At 51.9% G+C, this 21,462-nt stretch overlaps 3 protein-coding genes across 5 annotated transcripts; 2 read left to right on the top strand and 1 right to left on the bottom strand.

Moving 5' to 3' along the window:
• Positions 1-3,013: 3,013 nt before the first annotated feature.
• On the top strand, positions 3,014-10,021 carry NFKBIE (NFKB inhibitor epsilon; the record flags this gene model as incomplete). The annotated part of the gene is given in 7 exon segments (XM_063097905.1): positions 3,014-3,076; positions 3,078-3,793; positions 6,121-6,223; positions 6,951-7,173; positions 8,208-8,296; positions 8,471-8,710; positions 9,463-10,021. Coding segments are annotated over 7 exon segments (1,500 nt in total), but the record flags the coding sequence as incomplete, so codon positions are not given.
• Positions 10,022-11,141: 1,120 nt separating this feature from the next.
• On the top strand, positions 11,142-14,728 carry SLC35B2 (solute carrier family 35 member B2). Of its 3 annotated transcripts, none has more exons than XM_063096333.1 (4): positions 11,142-11,293; positions 11,818-12,011; positions 12,195-12,349; positions 13,146-14,728. In XM_063096333.1, the coding sequence occupies exons 1-4, from the start codon at positions 11,283-11,285 to the stop codon at positions 14,082-14,084; spliced, it is 1,299 nt and encodes a 432-aa protein (XP_062952403.1). In that variant the 5' UTR covers positions 11,142-11,282; the 3' UTR covers positions 14,085-14,728. The 3 variants fall into 3 exon arrangements, with proteins under 3 accessions (XP_062952403.1, XP_062952404.1, XP_062952405.1); XM_063096334.1 differs by lacking the exon at positions 11,142-11,293 and adding an exon at positions 11,373-11,431; XM_063096335.1 differs by lacking the exons at positions 11,142-11,293; positions 12,195-12,349 and having other exon boundaries at positions 11,931-12,011.
• Positions 14,729-14,931: 203 nt separating this feature from the next.
• Positions 14,932-21,053, bottom strand: HSP90AB1 (heat shock protein 90 alpha family class B member 1). The gene is made up of 12 exons (XM_063096332.1): positions 20,945-21,053; positions 19,344-19,490; positions 18,811-19,017; positions 18,547-18,706; positions 18,262-18,395; positions 17,825-18,133; positions 17,202-17,367; positions 16,789-16,979; positions 16,421-16,568; positions 16,027-16,295; positions 15,401-15,734; positions 14,932-15,294 (listed from the first exon to the last, which is right to left on the bottom strand). Exons 2-12 carry the CDS (start codon positions 19,488-19,490, stop codon positions 15,185-15,187), a joined length of 2,175 nt encoding a protein of 724 aa, XP_062952402.1. The 5' UTR covers positions 20,945-21,053; the 3' UTR covers positions 14,932-15,184.
• Positions 21,054-21,462: the final 409 nt, after the last annotated feature.

The following is a 21,462-nucleotide window of genomic DNA, read 5'->3' as shown; positions in this document are numbered from 1 at the left end:
TCTCATTCAAAAGTCCATGGGGTATATTTGGAGGTAGGAAGGTTGCTTGAGGCAAAGCCTGTACACCTGATCTTTGTGGATAGGGTACAAGCCCACTGATCTGCACAGGATGTTCCTGCTCCTCATCTGGGGCAGGAGAGCCTCTGCCTCCACCCTCCACTCCCACTCCTGGTCCTACCTCCATTTTCCTAGTCTTCTCTTTGCAGGCAAGGTGAAGGTGGTTTGCTGTCTGCCTATCACTTCACAACTATCCAGCCTGCATGAACCTCTCCAAGTCAGTGAATCCATCTTCCTTGCCCAAACAGAGGAGATGTATGGTCCTGAACAGGCAGGGGTTTTCATTCACTCCCATGACAGAGGAGGAATCTCACTTGGTGGTTCATTCCAATTTCTCCCACCCATACTTTTTGGGAAATCCACCTCACAGTTAACTCCAACCCTCTTGTTCTGGTTCAACCCATTCCACCAAGTTCAGTCTTCTCTGCAGACAGAGAGCAGAGGTCATAACCTTGGCCTTTCCTAACCCACATAGGATCTGCACTCCCCATTTAGTTGTTATAATCTTCCTCTTGACACTCACCCCGTCTGCCTTCCCATCTCCACTTCAGAGGCTTTGGAGGAGGGACAGCTCAACTCCTTTTGGCCAACCCCAGAGCTCCCAAGAGATGAAAGACCACTCCCACTCTCTGTTCACACACATTACTCTTCCCTGGAAGCTCCAGGAAAAGGGAGTAAAGGGAGGGGGCGGTGGAAGGAGCTAGCTGACCAGCTGGTCACCATGGAAACTGGGCCTGTTTCCCAAAGATGAGCCTAGCTGGGATGGATGGAGGTGGGGAGTGAGGTCATGACAGACAAAGGAAACCAGAAAACACCAGCAGAGAGAAAGAGAAGGACTATAAAGGCCCAGCCTTAGAGAAGACTGAAGACTGAGGAAGCAAAGTCAGGGCCCTTGGCCACACGGCAGCCTGAGTCAAAGGCCTCAAGTCATCCTTCCAGATAATACTGCCATGGTCCCTCTCCCCATTCCTGGAGTGACAGGAAGGCTTACTGTCAGTGCAGGCTCTGGTGCTGGAGATAGCAGCTGACTCAATGCTGACCTCATGTGGTCAAAAAGGGGCTGCTATACACCTGCTATGGCTCGGGGCCAGACACCTGGCTGGACTGGGGTGAGTTTTTCCTTAAATTCAGCTTCTGTATGAATTAGAAGAGCAGTCACTGCACACTCCTGGGTTCTTGTGTGCTTGAAGAGGGCTCAGATGCCCCCACCCTATGTGGTTTAGATCTTGATAAAGGAAAGAAGGTTTCACTGAAAAAGAATTGAAAGTTTTGGATTAGGTCAGGAGAACCTGGCTCTGCACTTTCTGACTGTCTGATTTGGGCAAGTCAGCTCACCTCTCTGGGCCTCAGCTTCTCAACATTAAAATAGGGATGATAGTGCCAGATTTTGATCCCAGCTGGTCCTGGTCTGGAGTTTATGACTATATATTTGCTCCAGCCTTTGAAGATGGGAAAGGAACATGTCAAAGGAGGAGGCTGAGAACATCTGAAATCACACTAATCCCAAGGGAAGGAGATGCCTCCGTTTCCTTGGGCTTTTCCCCTCAGCACCCCCACACTCCTCTCTCTCCAGTCACCTCCAGAGACTAGGTCCTTCTTCTCTCTCCTTCCCTCATCCCTTCCCATTTTTAGTTCAGATGGAACCATCTCTGCCCCTCAACCCACTGAGTAGTTGGTACCATTGTGTACCCCCATAATAACTTGTTCTCACTCTTGTCTTAGCACAGTGACTCTGCGATGTAATTGCCAGAGAGCTTTTTGAAGGCTGGAACCATGGCATTTTTTTGTTGGTGGTGGAGGTGGTGGTGGTTGTTTATTATTGTTACTGTAATAGTCGGTTTTGCTTCCAGCAGAGAGAACAACATCAGGCACATAGGAGAAAGTTCGTATGTGTTTGTCAAATGTGTGAACCAATGGATGAATACAACGAAGTTGCAGGAGGGAGTGCAGTGGGGAAGCTGGTTAGTAGCTGTCTATACTCACCCCAGCTTCCTTTCCCCAATGCCAGAGATGGAAAAGGTAGATGTTCCTTTGGGGATGACCATCTAAGGGCATTGTGGCCCTAGGTGGATGGCACTTGGAGTAAAAGGAATGAATAAGAAAGGAGCAAATCATAGGGCACTGGTTTGGGGCTCACCTGTGGGTGTGGTTCTCCCACAGCCTCCCTAGGCCCACAGAAAGCAGGGACAGGGAAGGAGAAAAGATGTTTTGGAGCTAGGGCTGTGGTGGAGACATCAGCAGAGCGCAGCCCAGCATGCCTGGGGCCTCCCCATCCTGGCCCCACCACTAGCAACTAGAATTCCCTGACCACTGGATGTAAGCAGATACTGTAACCACCCGAGACCACTGTTTTACCCTTGTGAGAAAGAAGAAACTCCATAACTGCTCTGCTTTTTAGACAACAGAGTACCTGAGAAAACCCACTTTCCAAAAACAAATCCTCATGTATATTTCCATGTAATCTGGGAAGATAGCACAGGAGACTCTATTCAGGACCCAAGAGGAGAACTGTTTTCTTTTTTTTTCTTTTATTTTGACAGCTGGCCAGAACCCTGGACCTTGGTATTATCAGCACCACGCTCTAACCAACTGAGCTAAGCCCTAGAACTTTGGCCAGCCCCAGAACTGTTCTTTTAAAGATAATAGGTATCCCTTTCCCCACCCATACACCTGAGCACTGATGGAGACAGATGGAAAAGCAAGAGAAATTGAGAGAAATGGGCAGAGGCTAGGATGCAAAGCTTCCTCATCCCACCATCCACGTGCTCTCTCCACAGATGCCCAGCTTGTGCAGACTATTAATAAAAATCCCTTTAAAACAAACGAAGAAATGGAAGAAGTGAAGGAAGGAAAGAATGAGTACATAGAATTAATAAGTGTAATGAAGAAGGAAGGGAAAAGAGTGAATGAATGAGTGGATGAGTGGACGAATGAATGAATGAATGAGTGAATTAATCAACGAACAAGTGAGTCAGAACCCGGTAACTATGGACACCAAGCCTACGCAGAGGGCGGGGTAAGGGGGATTCCGGGGGGCGGGGCCTCAGTCCGGAAGCGCCCGTCAGGGGAGGGCCCGAGGGCGGGGCCAGCCAGCGCGCGGCTACTTCTTTGGTCCGAGGGGCGGGGCGAGAGGGAGGGCTAGACTGGGCCGACGGCTGCCTGGGGAACCGCTGCGGTGGACGCGGCCAGCGCTCCGAAGCTTGTTCTCGCTTCTCGCCGACCCCTCGGAACCCCGCAGGCCCGGCAGGAGGCCGCTCTGGGCCGGGCGCCCGTTCTGCAAGGCGGATCCACAACCCGGAAAGGCGGCGCGGCAGAGCCCGGCGCGGGATCCTGCTCGGACCAGGCCCCCGCGGGCCAGCGCCGCGGGCATGTCGGAGGCGCAGAAGGGACCGGACGAAGCGGACGAGAGCCAGTATGACTCCGGCATAGAGTCTCTGCGCTCTCTGCGCTCCCTACCCGAGCCCACCCCGGCCCCAGCCTCCGGGCCCTCGGACAGCGGCGGCCCTCAGCCCTGGACCCATCCACCGGGGACCGCCAGGGAGCCACAGGAGAAGGAAGACGCAGATGGGGAGCGGGCTGATTCTACCTATGGCTCCTCCTCGCTCACTGAGCCCCTTTCCTTTCTGGGGGGCCCCGAGGCCGAGGACTCGGCCCCGGATTCGCCGCTGCCCCCCGCGGGGTCGCTGAGCCCTCAGCAGCTGGAAGCACTCACTTACATCTCTGAAGACGGAGACACGTGAGTATGGGGGCTAGGCTGAGACGGGATGCTAACTCTGAGCCTCCCCAGAAGCCGCAACAGACCGGCCACCCCCACCCCCCATGAGGATACCTCAAGTCACCTGCCTGGGAAGGGGCAGTCCCCACTCTCTCTTCCAAACCCCAAGCTTAACTCTCAGCCCACTTTTGAGCTCTAGCCAGGCCCAGGCCAGAAGCCCTGGCATCATCTCTCTGCCCTCCCTTTTGGGGGTGGGCAGAGCTGGCAGGGCCTTTACCCAGGCACCTGAAACCCCAGCCAACATCTTGGAAATCTACCAATAACCCACCCTAGGAAAAGAAAATTCCCCTGACCGGTCCAGTTTTTGGTTTTTTTTTTTCTTGCTGGGGGAGGGGGCATCCTTGTTTGCTCAATATCTGGGATTCCCAGCTCCTGACCTCAATGCCCTGTCTCAAGCAATAAGCGGTGCCAGTTACAGGTTGCCAGTTGGGGCCAGGAAACTAGGGGTTCAGGGGTGCCGCCGGAGTGCAGGGTTGGGGCTGGCCCTGAGGAAGAGGGGGTGAGCCAAGCTAGGACACTCTTGCCCCAGCAGACAGGCGGCTGGCTGCCCCAGCTTACTTCCTCCTCTGCTGAGAAAGGGGAAGTGAGGGTTGGAATCAGCCTCCCCAACACTGTCCACCTCCTGAGTCCCCCAAGTCCCCATCACCGTCCTGTCTTACCCTCTCATTTTACCCTTCCTCCCCTAGGCCCAGACAGTTTGGTGGGGACTGGGCCAGGGGGTAGTTCAAGTAAGAGGCAGTTGTGTGGATGGGCCAGCCAGTTGAGGACTTGGCTCCCAGGAAGAAAAAAACACTGAGAGAGGAGGGAGTGGCTGGGATTTGGTGGTGAGAAATGGGGGTGGGGGGGTTGCTGAAGTCCCAAATTAGAGATGCTGAAATGGATGGGGTAGGAGAGGCAGGAGGTGCCTGTCCTGACCTGCTTTTTGGAGATGCAGGGGTCCTAATCCTGGGTGGCAGTTGACAATGATAGCCTCTGGACCCCGCCTCTGGGTGGAAGAAGAGTGACCCCAGGCCTTTTTGTGCCTGGATCACCAGCCCTCAGGCCTAGAACTCCAAGGCTTGGGGGCTCCATGCAAGGTACCTATGGCTGACCTTTGATCCAGGGAGTGGGGACTTCTGACACTGCCCTCTTTTGTCAGCCCGTTTGTCTCTAGTTGGAGACAGGTGTGTCCAGATGGGGTGTGTGTGTGGAGAGGAGAACTGTCAGGACTTCCCAGCAGGTCCCCAGAGAGTAGACGGGCACTTTCCTCCCTTGGAGGTGTCTGGGCTGTGGGAGGTATGGAAGTGGGAAGAGGAAGTGGGAGGAGGGGAGACTGAGGGAGAGAGGGAGGTGGCTGCAAGAATGTGACCCAGAGAGCAGGCCCTGGCCGAGGGGATTTCCAGAGTGGTTCCTCCCTCCCTCCGTCACTCTCTCCTGGGCCTCTCCTGCTGCCTGACACCAAAGCCTGACCCCCGCCTGCCTGAGCAGCCCCCTTCCCAGCCCAGACAGTCCCTTTAGCCAAGTTACTCACTCACTGATGCCCCAAGATAGCTGTCCCAGCCTAGACCCTCCAGCTCTGGCTTTCATTTTCCCTACCTGATATGGGGAAACCCCAAGACTGGAACTTCCCCTCCCAGCTGCCCCCCTTACCCCTAGGTTAAGGCTCTTGACCCCCCGACAAATACATTTTCTGCACTGTACAGACCTTCTCGTGGAGGTGCACATAGGAGTAGAAGGCTTCTGTTCAGGCCTCACCTGGTCTGTGCTGAGGAGTGGCCTCTCTTGACTCCCCTGGGAAGGGCAGTAGGACAGGATGCTGTGCTGTCTCCTTGCTCCTCTTCTAAGACCTTCTGTCTCCCTCCCTTGGAATGTGTAACATTGAATTGCCTGGGTTGCCCCACATCTGCCCCGTTCTGTCCTACCTATTGGGGTGGGGGGAGGTGGGGAGCTCAGCCCTGGAAACCCCCTCTGAACTACTGCGGTAGCTTTCATTTTTGGCTTTGAGCTGCAGCTGGCCTGGCAGGGCCCTGAGGGCAGAGAGGAGCGGGTGTGGGCAGGCAGGACAGGAAGGCCCTTGTCCTGTCAGCACCCTGCCCACATGCCCACCCAGCCAAGGCCCTCCTGAAGGCCAGTGATGGGAACTTGAAGCTCCCACTCCCAGGATCCTGGCTTTCCACACCAACCCTCACTTACTGCACCTACCCTTCGGGTAGCTAGTTAGAGGTTGATGTGTTCCTTCTAACCCCAACACCCCAGCCCACCCTCTCTGGTCTAGGCCCTGACCCCAAGCCCTGCCCCTGCTCCCCCAGGCTGGTCCACCTGGCAGTGATTCACGAGGCCCCAGCGGTGCTGCTCTCTTGCCTGGCTTTGTTGCCCCAGGAGGTCCTGGACATTCAGAACAACCTTTACCAGGTGGGTGGAGAGAGTGGTCTGTGCTCAGATACCTGTTTCTGCCCTGGCAGCCATCCCCAGCAGCCACACCAGAGTCCTTAAGCTGCCACTCAGGAAATCATATGCCAGACACTGGACTAAAGCTGAGGATGCAGCCATGAGTAAGACACAGCCTCTGCCCACAAGGCGCTCACAGCCTAGGCTGGGGTACTCGTGTCAACACTAATTACACAGCATGTTGACAAGAGTTGTGATAGACACATACCAGTGGCTATGGGGTCCAGTGTCTGTGTGTAGCAGCCAGGGCAGGCTTAGTGCAGGAGGTGACAACTGAATGAATTCTTAAAGGAGGAGTTTGCTGGGTGGAGACTGCCTGGTGCCTCCTGTCTTTCCTCCCCCAACTTAACCCCTGCAGCCTAACCCCTGGTGAGAACAGAGGTCTCCCCAGATGGTGAGGGGCTAGACTTTGCCCCCACATGTCCTTCCTCCAGGGGATAAGGGGACCTATAAGAAGAGCAGGGGGGGCCACTTCTCTCACCCTGCTTCCAGAATTGGGGTCCCAGGAGCTTGGTGGGAGTGGCAGAGGGAAGGGCTTGGTAGTATTTCCTTGGAAGACCAGGGCTATGGCCTTTATAAGCTGCTATCAAAGAAGGTGCTGGCAGCTGGCAATTCCTGTGCCCACCCTAGCATATTCTCAGAGATGGGAGCATGCTGCAGTGGCCCTGTGACCCTCTATTTGTGCCTACAGACAGCACTCCATCTGGCTGTACATCTGGACCAGCCGGATACAGTTCAGGCTCTGGTGCTGAAGGGGGCCAGCCAGGTGCTACAGGACCGGCATGGTGACACAGCCCTGCATGTGGCCTGCCAGCGCCAGCACCTGGCTTGTGCCCGCTGCCTGCTGGAGGGGCAGCCAGAGCCAGGCAGAGGACCATCTCACTCCCTGGACCTCCAACTGCAAAACTGGCAAGGTGTGGGCAACCTCAAGGCCTGTGGGCTGAGGAGGGGATAGAAAACAGGGACTCCACTCTCAGGGAATGGAGGGGCCCAGCTTGTCCATTGATGCCCCTCAGCTCTAAGCATGTAGGTACTCAGTGCATCTTGGCTGAATGAATGATTTGATTTAGAACTTACCCAACACCTACCTGAGCAGAAAGCTAAATTTTGCCCTAAAGATACTCAGTTTAATAGCGATTAGATGAACTCATCCATTCATTCAACAGAAATATACTAAAGGTCTTCTGTGTGCCAGACACTATCCCAGGAGCTATGCTTGCATCTGCAAAGAAAACAGAAAGATTGAGACAGACAAATATAAGAAGTGAATTATATAGTATGTTAAAAGGAAGTAAGTGCTATGGTAAAGTAGAGCACAGAGAGGGGAACTGGAATATGGGGGTTGGAAGAGTCGATATGATTTTTAAATAGGAGAGCCAGGAATATTCAAACAGATACTTGAAAGAAGTGAAGAATGTAAATTGGAATCTAAATCTCTATTACTACGTTGGTGGGGAGAGGGAGGGTTTCAGACTAGAACAGAGATAGCAAAAAGGCCAGGGGAACACACAGGAGGAAATGGTCCCTTGTGTTGGGGGGAGGGGGCTAGGGACATGAGGATCCCAAATGGCTTCTCAGAGAAGGCAGCTTCTGGACTGGGCTTTATGGCAAGTGGAGTTAGAGTGTGTGTGTTTGGGGCGGGGGGTGTATGTGTATGGGGGTATATGTATTAGAGGATGGTATGTTTTGGGGGGGTTGTCACTCAGCAGCCTGACCCCTGAAGCATGAAAGTTTCAATAACATGACTCTGAAAAGGTGGAAACTTTGAGTTCCTTTCCCCTCAGACTCTTGAGGGGGTTTTTGGGTTTGCATTTTAACAGTCCTGTGATTAGAGCCATTGAGTAGGCAGCAGATCCCTTGGGGCTGAGGGGTAGGGACGTCCCTGAAGAGACGAAGAAAGGGAGTTGGTGGATGCAGATCAGCAGTCCCCACTCTCACCCCATCCCAGGTCTGGCCTGTCTCCACATCGCCACACTGCAGAGGAACCAGCCACTCATGGAACTGCTGCTTCAGAACGGAGCTGACATTGATGCACAGGTGAGGCGGCCAATCAGGGCACTGCCTGGCCTAGGGCCTGCTCCCCCCCACCTGGTTCAGCCACAGATACCCTGCCCAGTGGTTAGAAGTGGTGACACTCACTTCCTTATCCAGAGCCCAGGCCCAGCACACTGCCTTGTGAAGGCCTTGGCCAACATCCTTATTCCTCATCAGGAGGGCACCAGTGGAAAGACAGCATTGCACCTGGCGGTGGAAACCCAGGACCGGGGCCTGGTGCAGTTCCTGATCAAGGCTGGTGCCCGGGTAGATGCCCGCATGCTCAATGGGTGCACACCTCTGCACCTGGCGGCTGGCCGGGGCCTCAACAGCATCTCATCCACTCTATGTGAAGCGGGTGCTGACTCCCTGTTGCGGAACGTGGAAGATGAAACACCACAGGACCTGGCTGAGGATGTAAGAGACATATGCTCTGATGTGCTCTCCAGGGCTTCCCACACCAACGGCAGAGACAGGGGCTGACATTAGTTGAAAGGGCTAGTGAGTTAGGAGTCCTGGAGTGGAGCCAGGATTCTGCCACTCACCAACTGTGGGACCTTGGGCCAGCCTCTGCCCATCTCTGACCCTGTTTCCTTAGGTGGTTAGGACCAAGGACTCTTACAGGGGCCCTGCAGCTAAAGTGAACCAGTGAAGCTAGCCAGGTGTAAGACAAGGGAGTGGTGAGGCCTGTGAGAAACTGAGAGCCATGCCTGAGTTTCAAATCTTGAAGAGTAGGAATGTAGGCCCAGTATTTCCAGGTCTTGGAATTTTTTGAGAAGTTAAACCCAGATTTTCTGTACAGCCCTTCCTATTTTTTAAATGTTCAATGTAAAAAAATATTCAAAATGTTTTGAGTACATTTTCCCACCCCCCACTCCACCCCTTCAAGAGAAAAAAAACAGGTTCATGGCCTGGATCACCTCTGAGGGCTCTCGTAGCTCTGATATTCTGGCATTATCTTAGAAAATGAGAGCTTGCTTAAAGCCTCAGGACTCTGCCAAGTCCAGAGAGGCCACTATTTGGGGGATTAGTATGAAGATTTGTTCCCTGATGTTCTTCAACTGTCATTGGGGTAAGGAGGGTGAGCAACAGGTTTCCCTGGTCCCCTCCCTCACAGCTATCTTTTTCCCATGGTCCCTGATCTCGCTTCTCTCCACTCTCCTTCTCAGCCCCTTGTTCTCTTGCCCTTCGATGACCTGAAGATCTCAGGGAAGCCACTGCTGTGTACTGACTGAAGCCAGGGCAGGGTCTGGGGCCCTGGGGGCTCTACCTCTTGCCACCTGGAAGCTGGGGCCACAGCTGCTGCAATTTGGACCCAGGTGAGGTGCCCTTCTGGTGTCCTAGGGACTGCTGATGTCAGAGCCTGGGGCCACTACAGTCCTGAGCTGAGAGGAGAGATCGCAAGTGAAAGAGAGCCAGTCGGGAAGGAAGAGCATCCCAGGTGGACGGAGACTCTTGGAAGACCCCCAAAGCCCCAGGTATCCTGGGTGAAGCCTGTTTGCCTCTCTTGAAGATGGCAGAGGCTCTTGTTTCTACACATGTTGGATCAGCCTCAAACTGCCAACTAGAGGGAAAACATGGACTCTCCTGAGTGAGAAGAGACTAAAATAGGAGCAAGCAGGGCCAGGAGGGGGTCCTATCTTACTGCTGTTGAGGACCCTAAAACACTGTTGTTTAAAGACAAAGAAGGCCCTGAACAGAGATTTTGGGGAAGGGAAGTTTCAGTAACATGACACTAAAATGGTAGACTTCTAAAGAGTTTTTCCCTTCTAGAATTGTGTGCACTTGCATGTCTGTGTACACTGGGGATTTTAGACTGGCCTGCCCTGTGACCTTGTGGTACAGGCAGAAAGAAGGAAATTGTCCCCTGAGCAAGGAAGGGTCTTGCAGAGTGTGGTAGGGGGCTAACAGTCCTCATGCCTTTCTCTCTATTCACATACCCTTGTCCTTTCTGTGGAAATGCTGGGGGGTGGCTGGAGGGAATGAGAAGACGTGGGCCCCGAAGGCCTCACCACCACCTGGAGGCTACCATCTGGAGGAGCCTGCAGAGAAGTATAGCCTAGGGAGGCTGGCACAAGGGAGCTGTTGACTTTTTACACCTTTTCTCCCATTCCACACGTTTGAGGGCCCTGCTTGCTCAAGCCTTTGCTAGCATGAAGAAGGGGAATAAGCCAATGTGGTCTCTGGCCACTTGGAGCTCATACACTAGTGAATGAGACAGCCAGCCATTAAAATCATAAACATCCAAATATGTAATTACAAGTTACGATGGGTGTTGTGAAGGGAAAGAATAGTGGAAAGGAGAACAGTGGAGTGGGTGGAAGGCCATATGTGAGTGGTCTAGGACGCCTCTCTGAGGTGTGCCATCTCAACTCCGACATAAGGATCAGTAAGGGATGGGGGGCAGAGCATTTGGGGAAAGGCCTTTGGTGAATTAGAGAAACTAAGGGCAGGCCATTGGGGCTGTACAGGGGGTGGTGAGTGGGTGAGGAAGACGGGCCAGGTCATGCAAAGCCTCTAGGGTCACGGAGAGTAGGAGGACAGACAAAAGCGGAAGGACAGACCCTGCCTGAAAACGGGAAAACTAACGTAAGAGGGAGTGCTAGGGACGCAGAGCCTCAATGTCTCCATCCACAAGATGGCGATGGTCACTACTCCCTTTGGGGTGGTTGTGAGGGCTAGGGGCGATGACGAAGCAGAGGAAGCGCACGGAACTTTCCCCCAGCCCAGGAGCAGCCCAGCTCGCCAGAACCGAGCCGCCTCTGCCTCCGGGCCGCGAGGGGGCGCTGTGGCGGAGCGGCGGCCCGGGGCGCAGCGTGGTCGCGGCAGGGAGCAGGGAGTAGAGGGGTGGCCGCGGGGACGGAGGCGGGAAGAGCGCGGCACTTCCGCTAGCCGCTTGCTCGCCGGCTGCCCCCGGAGGCGGTGGAGGGAGCGCGCAGCCTGGGGACTCGCATTCCCCGGTTCCCCTCCGCCCCAGGCGGCCCGGACCATGGACGCCAGGTGGGGGGCTAGGGCTGCGGCGAGCCCACGTGACCGGGCCCCCGGGCCACGTGACTGCCTCGCCTCAGCTCGGGGGCCGGGTGGGGTCCCGGCTGCCAGATGGTCGGCCACATATCGCTACCTGGAGCCGGAGGGGAGGTGGGGTGTGGCGAGGTCTGATACTTCTCGGGGGACCTGGGGAGTGTCGGGCGGAGGCGCTGGGGACCCTGGCGCTCCGGGAAAGTGGAGGGCGGGGTGGGGGTGGGAGCGCCGCCTCTGGCCTGAGCAGCCGGCGAGCGCTAGAAGAAACAGAGGGGACCTGTGTGGCCGGAGGGCTGGATCCGCCCCGAGGGAGAGAAGAGGCCCTGCCTGCCCCGCGCTGCATCCCCTCCCTACCCCCCAGAGAGAGAGGCTCTTTGTCTGGACTGGCCTGCAGCGGAGGGGGGCGGGTTGGAGACTCTGAGCCCTTCTCTAGTGTGGTCCCCTCTGGAGAGCCGAGGAGATGAGGAACTGCACTCTAATTCTTATGACCACTGTCCCCGCAGGTGGTGGGCAGTGGTGGTGCTGGCTGCGCTCTTCTCCTTGGGGGCAGGTGGGGAGACTCCTGAATCCCCTCCGGAGTCATGGACCCAGCTATGGTTCTTCCGCTTTTTGGTGAATGCTGCTGGCTACGCAAGCTTTATGGTACCTGGCTACCTCCTGGTGCAGTACTTCAGGCGGAAGAACTATCTGGAGACAGGTGTGTGATCAAAGGCCGGAAAGTGGGCTAGGTCCGGATTGTGGGCGTTGGCCAGCAGTCCAACGGGATGTGACTTGGAAAGGGAGGAAGAGAGGCCAGTAGGCCGGACAGCAGGGCAAGCTAGCTGCTCTGGGGAAGAGGAGATGCTGTGGAGATGGGCTTGACTTTGTGTGCCTTCTTCAGGCAGGGGTCTCTGCTTCCCCCTGGTGAAAGCTTGTGTGTTTGGCAATGAGCCCAAGGCCTCTGATGAGGTTCCCCTGGCTCCCCGGGCAGAGACGGCAGAGACCACCCCCACTTGGCAAGCCCTGAAGCTGCTCTTCTGTGCCACGGGGCTCCAGGTAGGTAGGCAGGCAGGCTCTGTTTCTTTTCCTGGGTTGGGTCCCGGTGGGCAGGGACTCTGTGAAACCAGTTTTTATTGTACCAGACCCAAAGGCTTGCTGGCTGGTGTGTTGTGTGTCCCCCTTCTCCCAGGGGCACACTGCACCACCATCTTTTTTGGTGTCTGTTGGAAACGCTGTCTTGTCTTTTCTCCTCCTCCTCTTCCCTTTTCCAGCACTGGTACTGAAAGTTAACTGTACACTGTTATTTCATGGTATCTAGTGTGGAAGAGGGGCTTTCTCATACCCCCTTTTCTCTGACTTGCATTATACTTCCTCCTACGCTGATGTGCCTCATACTATAAATTCACTGATAAAAGTTGGGGGGAGCCTTTCAGCCTTCCCCCGGGGCTGCATGTTAGAGGGTTGCTGAGTTGCTGACCACATTGCATTTTGGAGTCTACCTTTTACACCATGTTGAACTACGGGTATCCAACCCTGAGAATTCTTGCCTTCCTGAGTTGGTTGAACATAGGAAAATACTTTGGAGTCAGCTCTAACATACGGTGTAGACAGACAGGGGTAGTCCTAGTGTATTTGTTATTGTAAGTTTTTCTCACACACTTGATTCCCTTCAATGTGAATCCAGACTTGGGAGGGAAAAGGAAACGTCTACAGAGAAACCAAAAAGATGTATGCTGTCCATTTAATCTTTTAGACATCATCCTGAGTAAGAGGGAGTTTGCTGAGATCTATTTTTGTCTGCCTTTTCCTTCTCCCGCTTATTGTCTCCTGTCTCTACCCCTCCCCAACCCAGGTGTCTTATCTGACTTGGGGTGTGCTGCAGGAAAGAGTGATGACCCGTAACTATGGGGCCACAGCCACATCACCAGGGGAGCGCTTCACAGACTCACAGTTCCTGGTGCTTATGAACCGAGTGCTGGCACTGATTGTGGCTGGCCTTTACTGCCTCTTCTGCAAGCAGCCCCGGCATGGGGCACCCATGTACCGGTACTCCTTCGCCAGCCTGTCAAATGTGCTTAGCAGCTGGTGCCAATATGAAGCTCTCAAGTTCGTCAGCTTCCCCACCCAGGTGCTGGCCAAGGCCTCTAAGGTGATCCCTGTCATGTTGATGGGAAAGTTAGTGTCTCGCCGCAGCTATGAACACTGGGAATACCTGACAGCTGGCCTCATCTCCATTGGGGTCAGCATGTTTCTGCTGTCCAGCGGACCAGAGCCCCGCAGCTCCCCGGCCACCACACTCTCGGGTCTAATCTTATTGGCGGGCTACATTGCTTTTGACAGCTTCACTTCAAACTGGCAAGATGCCCTGTTTGCCTATAAGATGTCATCGGTACAGATGATGTTTGGGGTCAATTTCTTCTCCTGCCTTTTCACAATAGGTTCACTGCTAGAGCAGGGGGCCCTCCTGGAGGGGACCCGCTTCATGGGGCGACACAGCGAGTTTGCTGCCCACGCCCTGCTACTCTCCATCTGCTCTGCATGTGGCCAGCTCTTCATCTTCTACACCATCGGGCAGTTTGGGGCTGCTGTCTTCACCATCATCATGACCCTCCGCCAGGCCTTTGCCATCCTTCTCTCTTGCCTCCTCTATGGCCACACTGTCACTGTGGTAGGGGGGCTGGGGGTGGCTGTGGTCTTTGCTGCCCTCCTACTCAGAGTCTATGCCCGAGGCCGCCTAAAGCAACGGGGAAAGAAGGCTGTCCCTATTGAGTCCCCTGTGCAGAAGGTCTGAGGGGGTAGAAGGGGGCCTGAAGGATGAAGTGAAATAGGACCCTCTCACCACACCAGTCCTCTCCTACTGTAACTTCTGAGGCACTGGCTCAAGGGCAAAATGCAGGGTTTTTCTCAGTATCATAAACCAGCTCTGCAGCTGGGGGTGGGAGCCCAGGAGGCAGCCTTCCCCCCCGCTTTGCCTTAAGTCACCCATCCTTCAATAGGCAGGCTTTTCTCTACCCCAGAGAAGAGTCCTTAGCTTAAGCTAGGACAGGGGGTGGCTGTCATGAGTCAAGAGGACAAGCACCTTCCAGACTCCTCCCCAAGTTCCCTGAAGTCTGACCCTAGCCCTTGGCTGTACCACCAGCACCTGATGTACTGCTTGTCCCCCATCTTGAGAGGGAGACCCCCTCGGATACCTGCATTTCTTACTCTGGTGAGAAAAGCACAAGTGTTAGAGGCTCCAAATGCTGCTTTCTCAGGAGGCTGAGTTAAAGATGGTGCTGCGCTGAGGGGGCTGGAGAACCCTGCCCAGCACCACCACCCTCATGCTCCCGGACCCCTAGGCTCTGCTCCATGAGCCAGTTGCAGGTTTTGGTACTTCGGAAATGTAACTTTTTGCTCTTATAATTTTATTTTATTAAATTAAATTGCTGCAGTGGACTTGGTCCTATGTTTTTGTTGGCTGAAGGCATCAGTGTTGCAGGAATCATAAGCAGCTACACACACCAGTGAGTTTTTATAGAAGAGTAACTTGTACTTTGTACCTACCATAAAAACTTACTTAACTTCGTGTATTCAAGATAACAGGGCAGAGAAGCCAAGGAAAAAACAGCATTATATTCACTTCACAAGGGAGAGCAGAATTATATAAAACTGCATCTTCTTTATTTTGCATACTTTAATTCCAGAACAAAATAAACAAAAAAACCACAATACACAAAATACTTGAATTAGGAAGGGATGGGGCTCAGGCCCTTGTTTCCTGCCTTAGACACAAAGACAGGAGAGAAAAAAAGACATCAGCAGAGGAAGCCAGGTGGGACAGGGCCACTCAAGGCTGCTACAGGAGTTATGAAGACACTATACAGAGGACACAAAGTTTCCAAGAAGCAGCTCCTAATCTACTTCTTCCATGCGAGAGGCATCCTCATCCCCCTCAAGGGGTGGGATCTCATCAGGAACCGCAGCACTAGGTTCTTCTGCTGATACTTCATCTTCATCAATGCCTAGAAGTAAACAGAAAGCCATGTGAGATCTGAACCAAATAGCACTAAGTCAAATCTGAAACTAGTTCGACAGTCCCTTGCCACACCAGGTAACAAAGCCACTTACCTAGGCCTAGCTTGATCATGCGGTAGATGCGGTTGGAGTGGGTCTGGGGATCCTCAAGGGAGAAGCCAGAAGAGAGAAGAGCAGTCTCAAACAGCAGCACCACCAGGTCTTTAACAGCCTTGTCATTTTTATCTGCCTCAGCCTTCTGCCGCAGTGTCTCCACAATGGGGTGATCAGGGTTGATCTCCAGGTGCTTTTTAGCCATCATGTAGCCCATTGTGGAGTTGTCCCGAAGGGCCTGAGCTTTCATGATCCGCTCCATGTTGGCTGTCCAGCCATAGGTGCTAGTCACAATGCAGCAGGGTGAAGACACAAGTCTATTGGAGATTGTCACCTGCGGACACATTAACAAAATACTTAAGTTTGTATTAGATCAGAATAGCCCTTCAAGATGAATGAGACAGTAGCTTAAGTTTCTACTCTCAGAAGTCACTTAATACCTAATCTTAACCAAACTTTACAGAAACAGCAGCCTTAAACCTGGTTAAGGAAGAGAGCAATATGTTAAGGGTGGCTCTAAACAGAATAGACTGCCTAAAATCACTAATTATTTAGCAACATGGGATTCTGAGAGCAGTCCCAGAGGTGTAAGATACAAAATATATCCTAGTCCCAGAATTGCTTACCTTCTCGACCTTCTTATCCAAGATTTCTTTCATGAGCTTGCAGAGGTTCTCAAACTTGGCCTTGCTCTCCTCCATCTTCTTCTTCTCCTCCTCATCCTCAGGCAGCTCCAAACCCTCCTTAGTAACTGACACCAGGCTCTTCCCATCAAACTCCTTGAGCTGCTGCACGCAGTACTCGTCAATAGGCTCAGTCATATACACTACCTCAAAGCCCCGCTTCCGCACTCGCTCCACAAAAGCAGAGTTGGCCACCTGTTCTTTGCTCTCACCTGTAGGGTTATTAAATGTGACTCATGGATCAAAATGTTTCATACGGCCAGTTCCCAGGTAGTCCTGAATGTCCTCCCCAGCCATCTGCCATGGAGGCTTTGTTCAGACCCAGGTTCCAACGTACCGGTGATATAATAGATGGACTTCTGTGTCTCCTTCATGCGAGACACATACTCTGACAGAGAAGTCATCTCATCTCCAGACTGGGAGGTATGATAGCGCAGCAGCTCAGAAAGGCGTCGCCGATTAGTGGAGTCCTCATGGATTCCAAGCTTTAGGGGTGGGAAAAGAAAAAACAATCCAGCTTATCTGGTAATGAACTTACTTTATGTGAATGGAAAAACTTACTCAGGACCGGCTCATGGCTCACTTGGAAGAGCGTGGTGCTGACAACACCAAGTCAAGGGTTAAGATCCCCTTACTGGTCATTTTAAAGAAAAAAAAAATTTACTCAATTATTAAAAGTAGTCAAGAGGAATAGCGCCTCCTTACCTTTAGATTCTTAGAGAATGCCTCGTAGAATTTCTTGTAGTTCTCCTTGTCTTCTGCTAGCTCAGAGAAGAGCTCAAGGCACTTCTTAACAATGTTTTTGCGAATGACTTTTAAGATTTTGCTCTGCTGGAGCATTTCTCGGGAGATGTTCAAGGGCAGATCCTCAGAGTCAACCACACCACGAATAAAGTCTGCAATCAGAGTACAAAGCTTAGTAAAAAAAAAAAAAAAAAAGGAAGCCAGACCTGATCACCTGGATTCAAACAGAAGGCTCTTATTTGCACCCTAAGCCTTCACTTGCTACGTGCAAAGAATCGTTAGTTATCAAGGACAAAGAGTTTATTTAATCCCAGTAGAATGCTGAAGGCCTCGTAAGAATTTACCCAACTACAGCAGATCAAGGATATACTCACTGAGATACTCTGGTATTAACTCATCACAGCTGTCCATGATGAACACACGACGGACGTAAAGTTTGATGTTGTTTTTTTTCTTCTTGTTCTCAAAAAGGTCAAAGGGAGCCCGACGAGGGATGAAAAGCAATGCCCTGAATTCCAACTGACCTTCCACAGAGAAATGCTGAGAAGAAACCCAAGAAATGAACTAATAGTATATTTTAGTCCAAATGCCAATATAACTGAAACTGGACAATGACCCTTCCCCCCAACTCAAGCACTAGTAGACACTATAGGAAGCCCTTGAGAAAATTAAGCCCTAACACCCTAAATGAATCTAGAACAGTATCAGCTGTGTACATTTATCATCGAGTAAATGAGACAACAGTCACTCCAATCAGAGTTCCTGATGTGTAAGACTGCCATGGGCATTACTCACATTTCTATCGTAAGAGAAAACTAGGTCATTGGGGAGGACAGCATTTCTCCATGGCAGGGTCATCAGTGAGTGAACTCATGTGGCTCCATGGCTTTCACTGTTCTCAGCTACCAACAAGTTGGGCAAGTTTTTGTGTCTAACTCCCTGCAAAACCTTCTAACTGCACCCCTCTCCAGCTGAGCCAATGTGCAAGACTTCTCACCTTGACTGCCAAGTGGTCTTCCCAGTCATTGGTGAGGCTCTTATAGAATTCTCCATATTCCTCCTGGGTGATGTCATCAGGGTTTCTAGTCCAAATGGGCTTAGTCTTGTTCAGTTCTTCCTGATCAATATATTTCTCCTTTATCTTCTTGGTTTTCTTTTTCTTATCCTTACCACTGTCATCTTCCTCATCTGAGCCCACATCTTCAATCTTGGGCTTCTCCTCATCATCCTTCTCTTCCTCCTCCTTCTCACCTTTCTCTTCCTCTGCCTCATCATCACTGATTTCCTTCTCTCGTTCCTTCTCCAACTAAGGTACCACAACCAGTAGTCAGTATGAGTACAGAACACCATGAAAAACAAAACCCAGGGACCACGATATTTTCCGCAACAGTCATCCAGCATTCAATACAAGAAAGGTTACCAGTCCATACTCACATAAAGAGTGATAGGATAGCCAATGAACTGCGAGTGCTTCTTCACCACTTCTTTGACCCGCCTCTCCTCTAAGTACTCTGTCTGGTCTTCTTTAAGGTGGAGAATTACTTTGGTACCCCGGCCAATGGGCTCACCTTGAAAAAGTAGATCCCAATAGAATATAAGGAGGTGAAACTAAAAGCAGAACTATAGTGAGAGTTCTGCTTTACAAAGAAGCTCAAAATTTCTACTGGTTCCTTCAGGGAATCCTAACATTTCCACCTTGTAACAGGACAGCCAACTTACCATGGTCAGCACGCACAGTGAAGGAACCCCCAGCAGAAGACTCCCAGGCATACTGTTCATCATCGTTGTGCTTTGTGATCACAACAACTTTCTCTGCAACCAGATAAGCAGAATAAAAGCCAACACCAAATTGCCCAATCATGGAGATGTCTGCACCAGCCTGCCAGAAAATTTTAAAAAGCCAAACAGAAGTTTTCATGAAATAGCAAACCACAGAACACTGATAAATGTAAGCTGTGTGTGGATAGTTAAAATGCCACATACCTGAAGAGCCTCCATAAAGGCTTTAGTACCAGACTTAGCAATTGTTCCCAAGTTATTTATGAGATCAGCCTTGGTCATGCCAATGCCTGTGTCCACCAAAGTCAAGGTACGTTCTTGAGGATTGGGGATGATGTCAATTTTCAGCTCTTTACCACTGTCCAACTTGGAAGGGTCTGTCAGGCTCTCATAGCGAATCTTGTCCAAGGCCTGAAAACAAAAGAAATAGCAATTTATTCATCTTCTTAGATCCCATCTCTTCACCCAAAGAAAATCTCATTTTGTACTGCCAAACAGCCTCAATTCTGATTGACTCTTCATTTAAATCTTAAGAACCACATTCAGTTAGTTACATCACCCCACTTGTCCAGGACACAGTCCCTTTCTCTTTCAAGCTCAAGAGGGCCACACGTAGTAGGGCCATCTTTATGGAACAAGTGCTGGTTTATCCCCTTCAATAGTAGCCTTCAGCAAATATCAAACCACCCTTTCACCCTCTTTGGAGTGCTCAAAAAGTAAAAAACAAACCAACTCACATCTGACGCGTTAGAGATCAACTCGCGAAGGAAAATTTCCTTGTTGGAATAGAAGGTATTGATGATAAGAGACATAAGCTGGGCAATTTCTGCCTGAAAGGCAAAAGTCTCCACTTCCTCCTCTCCATGGTGTACTTCTTCAGGCATCTAAAATAAGAATGGTCAAGAATTATTAAAGAACATGATGGCCCTATATTAAATATCCTTAAATTCATCTCCGTTTTAACTGTTAAATCATTACTTAAAGACTGAGTTCAAAATGCTTTGAAATGGATACTAACCCTTGACAAACCTTTTCTTGAAAGACCCCAGGCTACACACTAAGTAGGAAGCCAACTCAGAAAGAAAAAACGCTAAAGCTTTCCTCAATCCTACGTGGTATCAGATTTGTTGGAAAATATCTTAGATCCCTGCTACTAATAAAAAGCGCGGTAACCAGCACCCTCAAGCATGTCCTGGTAGCTCATTACAAATTCAGAATGCTGGCCCCAACCCAGGATATCTTGAGTAATTAACACCCAGGTAATCCCTGCGCACACTTAAGCATAAAAATCACTAACTACAATTACCCTTTTTTTTTGATAGAGAACAATGACCCTTTTAACCCAAAAACCGGACTGATTTTTAAACTGCTCCCCCATTGGTGCCTCAAGTCCAGCCAATTGCTAAATTGCCCAGGGCCGGGACTGCTGCCCCATAAAGCAGGACAAGATAACCCGAGATCAAGAGGGTACCCGCCCAAAGAACAATTAAATCACGGACAAAGAACCGAGAACGTAAAGCTCCTTAATGACCCTTCACATTTCAGACTACAGTGTAGGATGAAACCCAACACAAGCAAGATGGTGGCCTAGTAGCCAGGCCGACCCCCTTTCGCTGCCGGACATGCGTCGATCTAGGCTGTGCGAGGAGGGGGCGCCGCCGTGCATCCTCCCTTTGCCCCACCATCCGGGCACCAGGGCGGGGCGCCATGCTTTAGAATCTTCCAGAACAGAATCTCAGCTCTCAAGGAGAGGAGGCGGAGGGAGTTTATGAATCTTCCAGAGCCTGTCCCCTCCCCATCCCTCCTCCTCCACTGGGACTGCGAGAAAGATCTGGAAAGAGAAAGCACGATGGGCCAGAAAATGCGGAAAGCATTCCTCCCTCGTCGCGGACCCTCGCAGAAAGCACCCGACAGGGCTTGAAAAACGCGTTCAATAGGAAAAACCAGACCGATCGTGCTGAGTCACCCTGAGCACGCACCCCCATCAGCCGGAGACCCTCCGGCTCCCCGTAGCCGCGTCCGGAAGTGAAAGAACAAATATGGCAGCGTCCCGGGATGGCGCGACCACCACGTGCAGCTGCCCACCACCCCAGCCCCGCGGCCCCCTCGTCCATAGCTAATGCCGCCAGAGGAAAGCTCCGCCGCCCACACTAGCGAAAACCGAATAGAAACGCCAGAGCCTTCACCTACCCCCCCGCCGCGAAAAAATTAGGAGTGTTACCCCACAGGCCTTCCAGGCACAACGGTACCTAGGCATTAAAAATGACAAAAAAAAACTAACACAACATAAAAGGGCCCTCGAGGGACAGAAACGTGTGGGAAAAGCCCGCGGCCTTACCTTGGAATGAAAGAGCAGCAAGCGCTAGAGAGCAAGGTGGGTCGCGATAGCGTCCAACACGCACAACCACCGAGTGCGGCACAGGAGTGACTCGAGAGAGCTACCGTGAGCGCCAGTCGGTCTATATAAGACGAAGCACAGCTCAACCGCCCTACCCGGATCCTTCCGCCTTAAAGAAGAATGCAGCCTGCTGCGCACCTGCCGCAGCCCGCCCACCTTGACGTCATGGCTCAAAAGTTGGGGAGGAGGGAGGAAGGAGGGAAAGGGGAGAGCCGGAGCAGCTGGCAGCAGTCTGTCCGTCGAGACCCGCTGCAGGTTCGTTCACACACGTTTGCTGTGCTCACAGTCCTATCTCTGTATGTCCAGAACATGACCCCATCAGGATTAGGAATTGGGAGTGCTCATATGGCATAACCAGTGAATCTACGGAAGAGGACTCCACTGACCTCCCCAAAAACCTGTGGGCTGGCAACCCAACACCCTAGAGGCCGGGACTCGGAAGAATACCTAAAAAGAGC

The sequence above is a fragment of the Cynocephalus volans genome, chromosome 5 (assembly GCF_027409185.1).
Source record: "Cynocephalus volans isolate mCynVol1 chromosome 5, mCynVol1.pri, whole genome shotgun sequence".
In the NCBI taxonomy this organism is placed as follows: domain Eukaryota; kingdom Metazoa; phylum Chordata; class Mammalia; order Dermoptera; family Cynocephalidae; genus Cynocephalus; species Cynocephalus volans.
Note: the sequence above shows the minus strand (reverse complement) of the source record. Positions and strands in the feature narration are given on the sequence as shown.

Excerpts from the sequence above, each read along its gene's own strand:
- SLC35B2 (XM_063096333.1), top strand. Across the intron at positions 12,012-12,194 it reads GAAGAACTATCTGGAGACAG|GCAGGGGTCTCTGCTTCCCC; the intron begins GTGTGTGATCAA and ends TGCCTTCTTCAG. Across the intron at positions 12,350-13,145 it reads TCTGTGCCACGGGGCTCCAG|GTGTCTTATCTGACTTGGGG; the intron begins GTAGGTAGGCAG and ends TCCCCAACCCAG.
- HSP90AB1 (XM_063096332.1), bottom strand. The coding sequence starts at position 19,490 with ATGCCTGAAGAAGTACACCATGGAGAGGAGGAAGTGGAGACTTTTGCC. Across the intron at positions 16,980-17,201 it reads GTTAATACCAGAGTATCTCA|ACTTTATTCGTGGTGTGGTT; the intron begins GTGAGTATATCC and ends CTCTGATTGCAG. Across the intron at positions 16,569-16,788 it reads CATTCTCTAAGAATCTAAAG|CTTGGAATCCATGAGGACTC; the intron begins GTAAGGAGGCGC and ends CCACCCCTAAAG.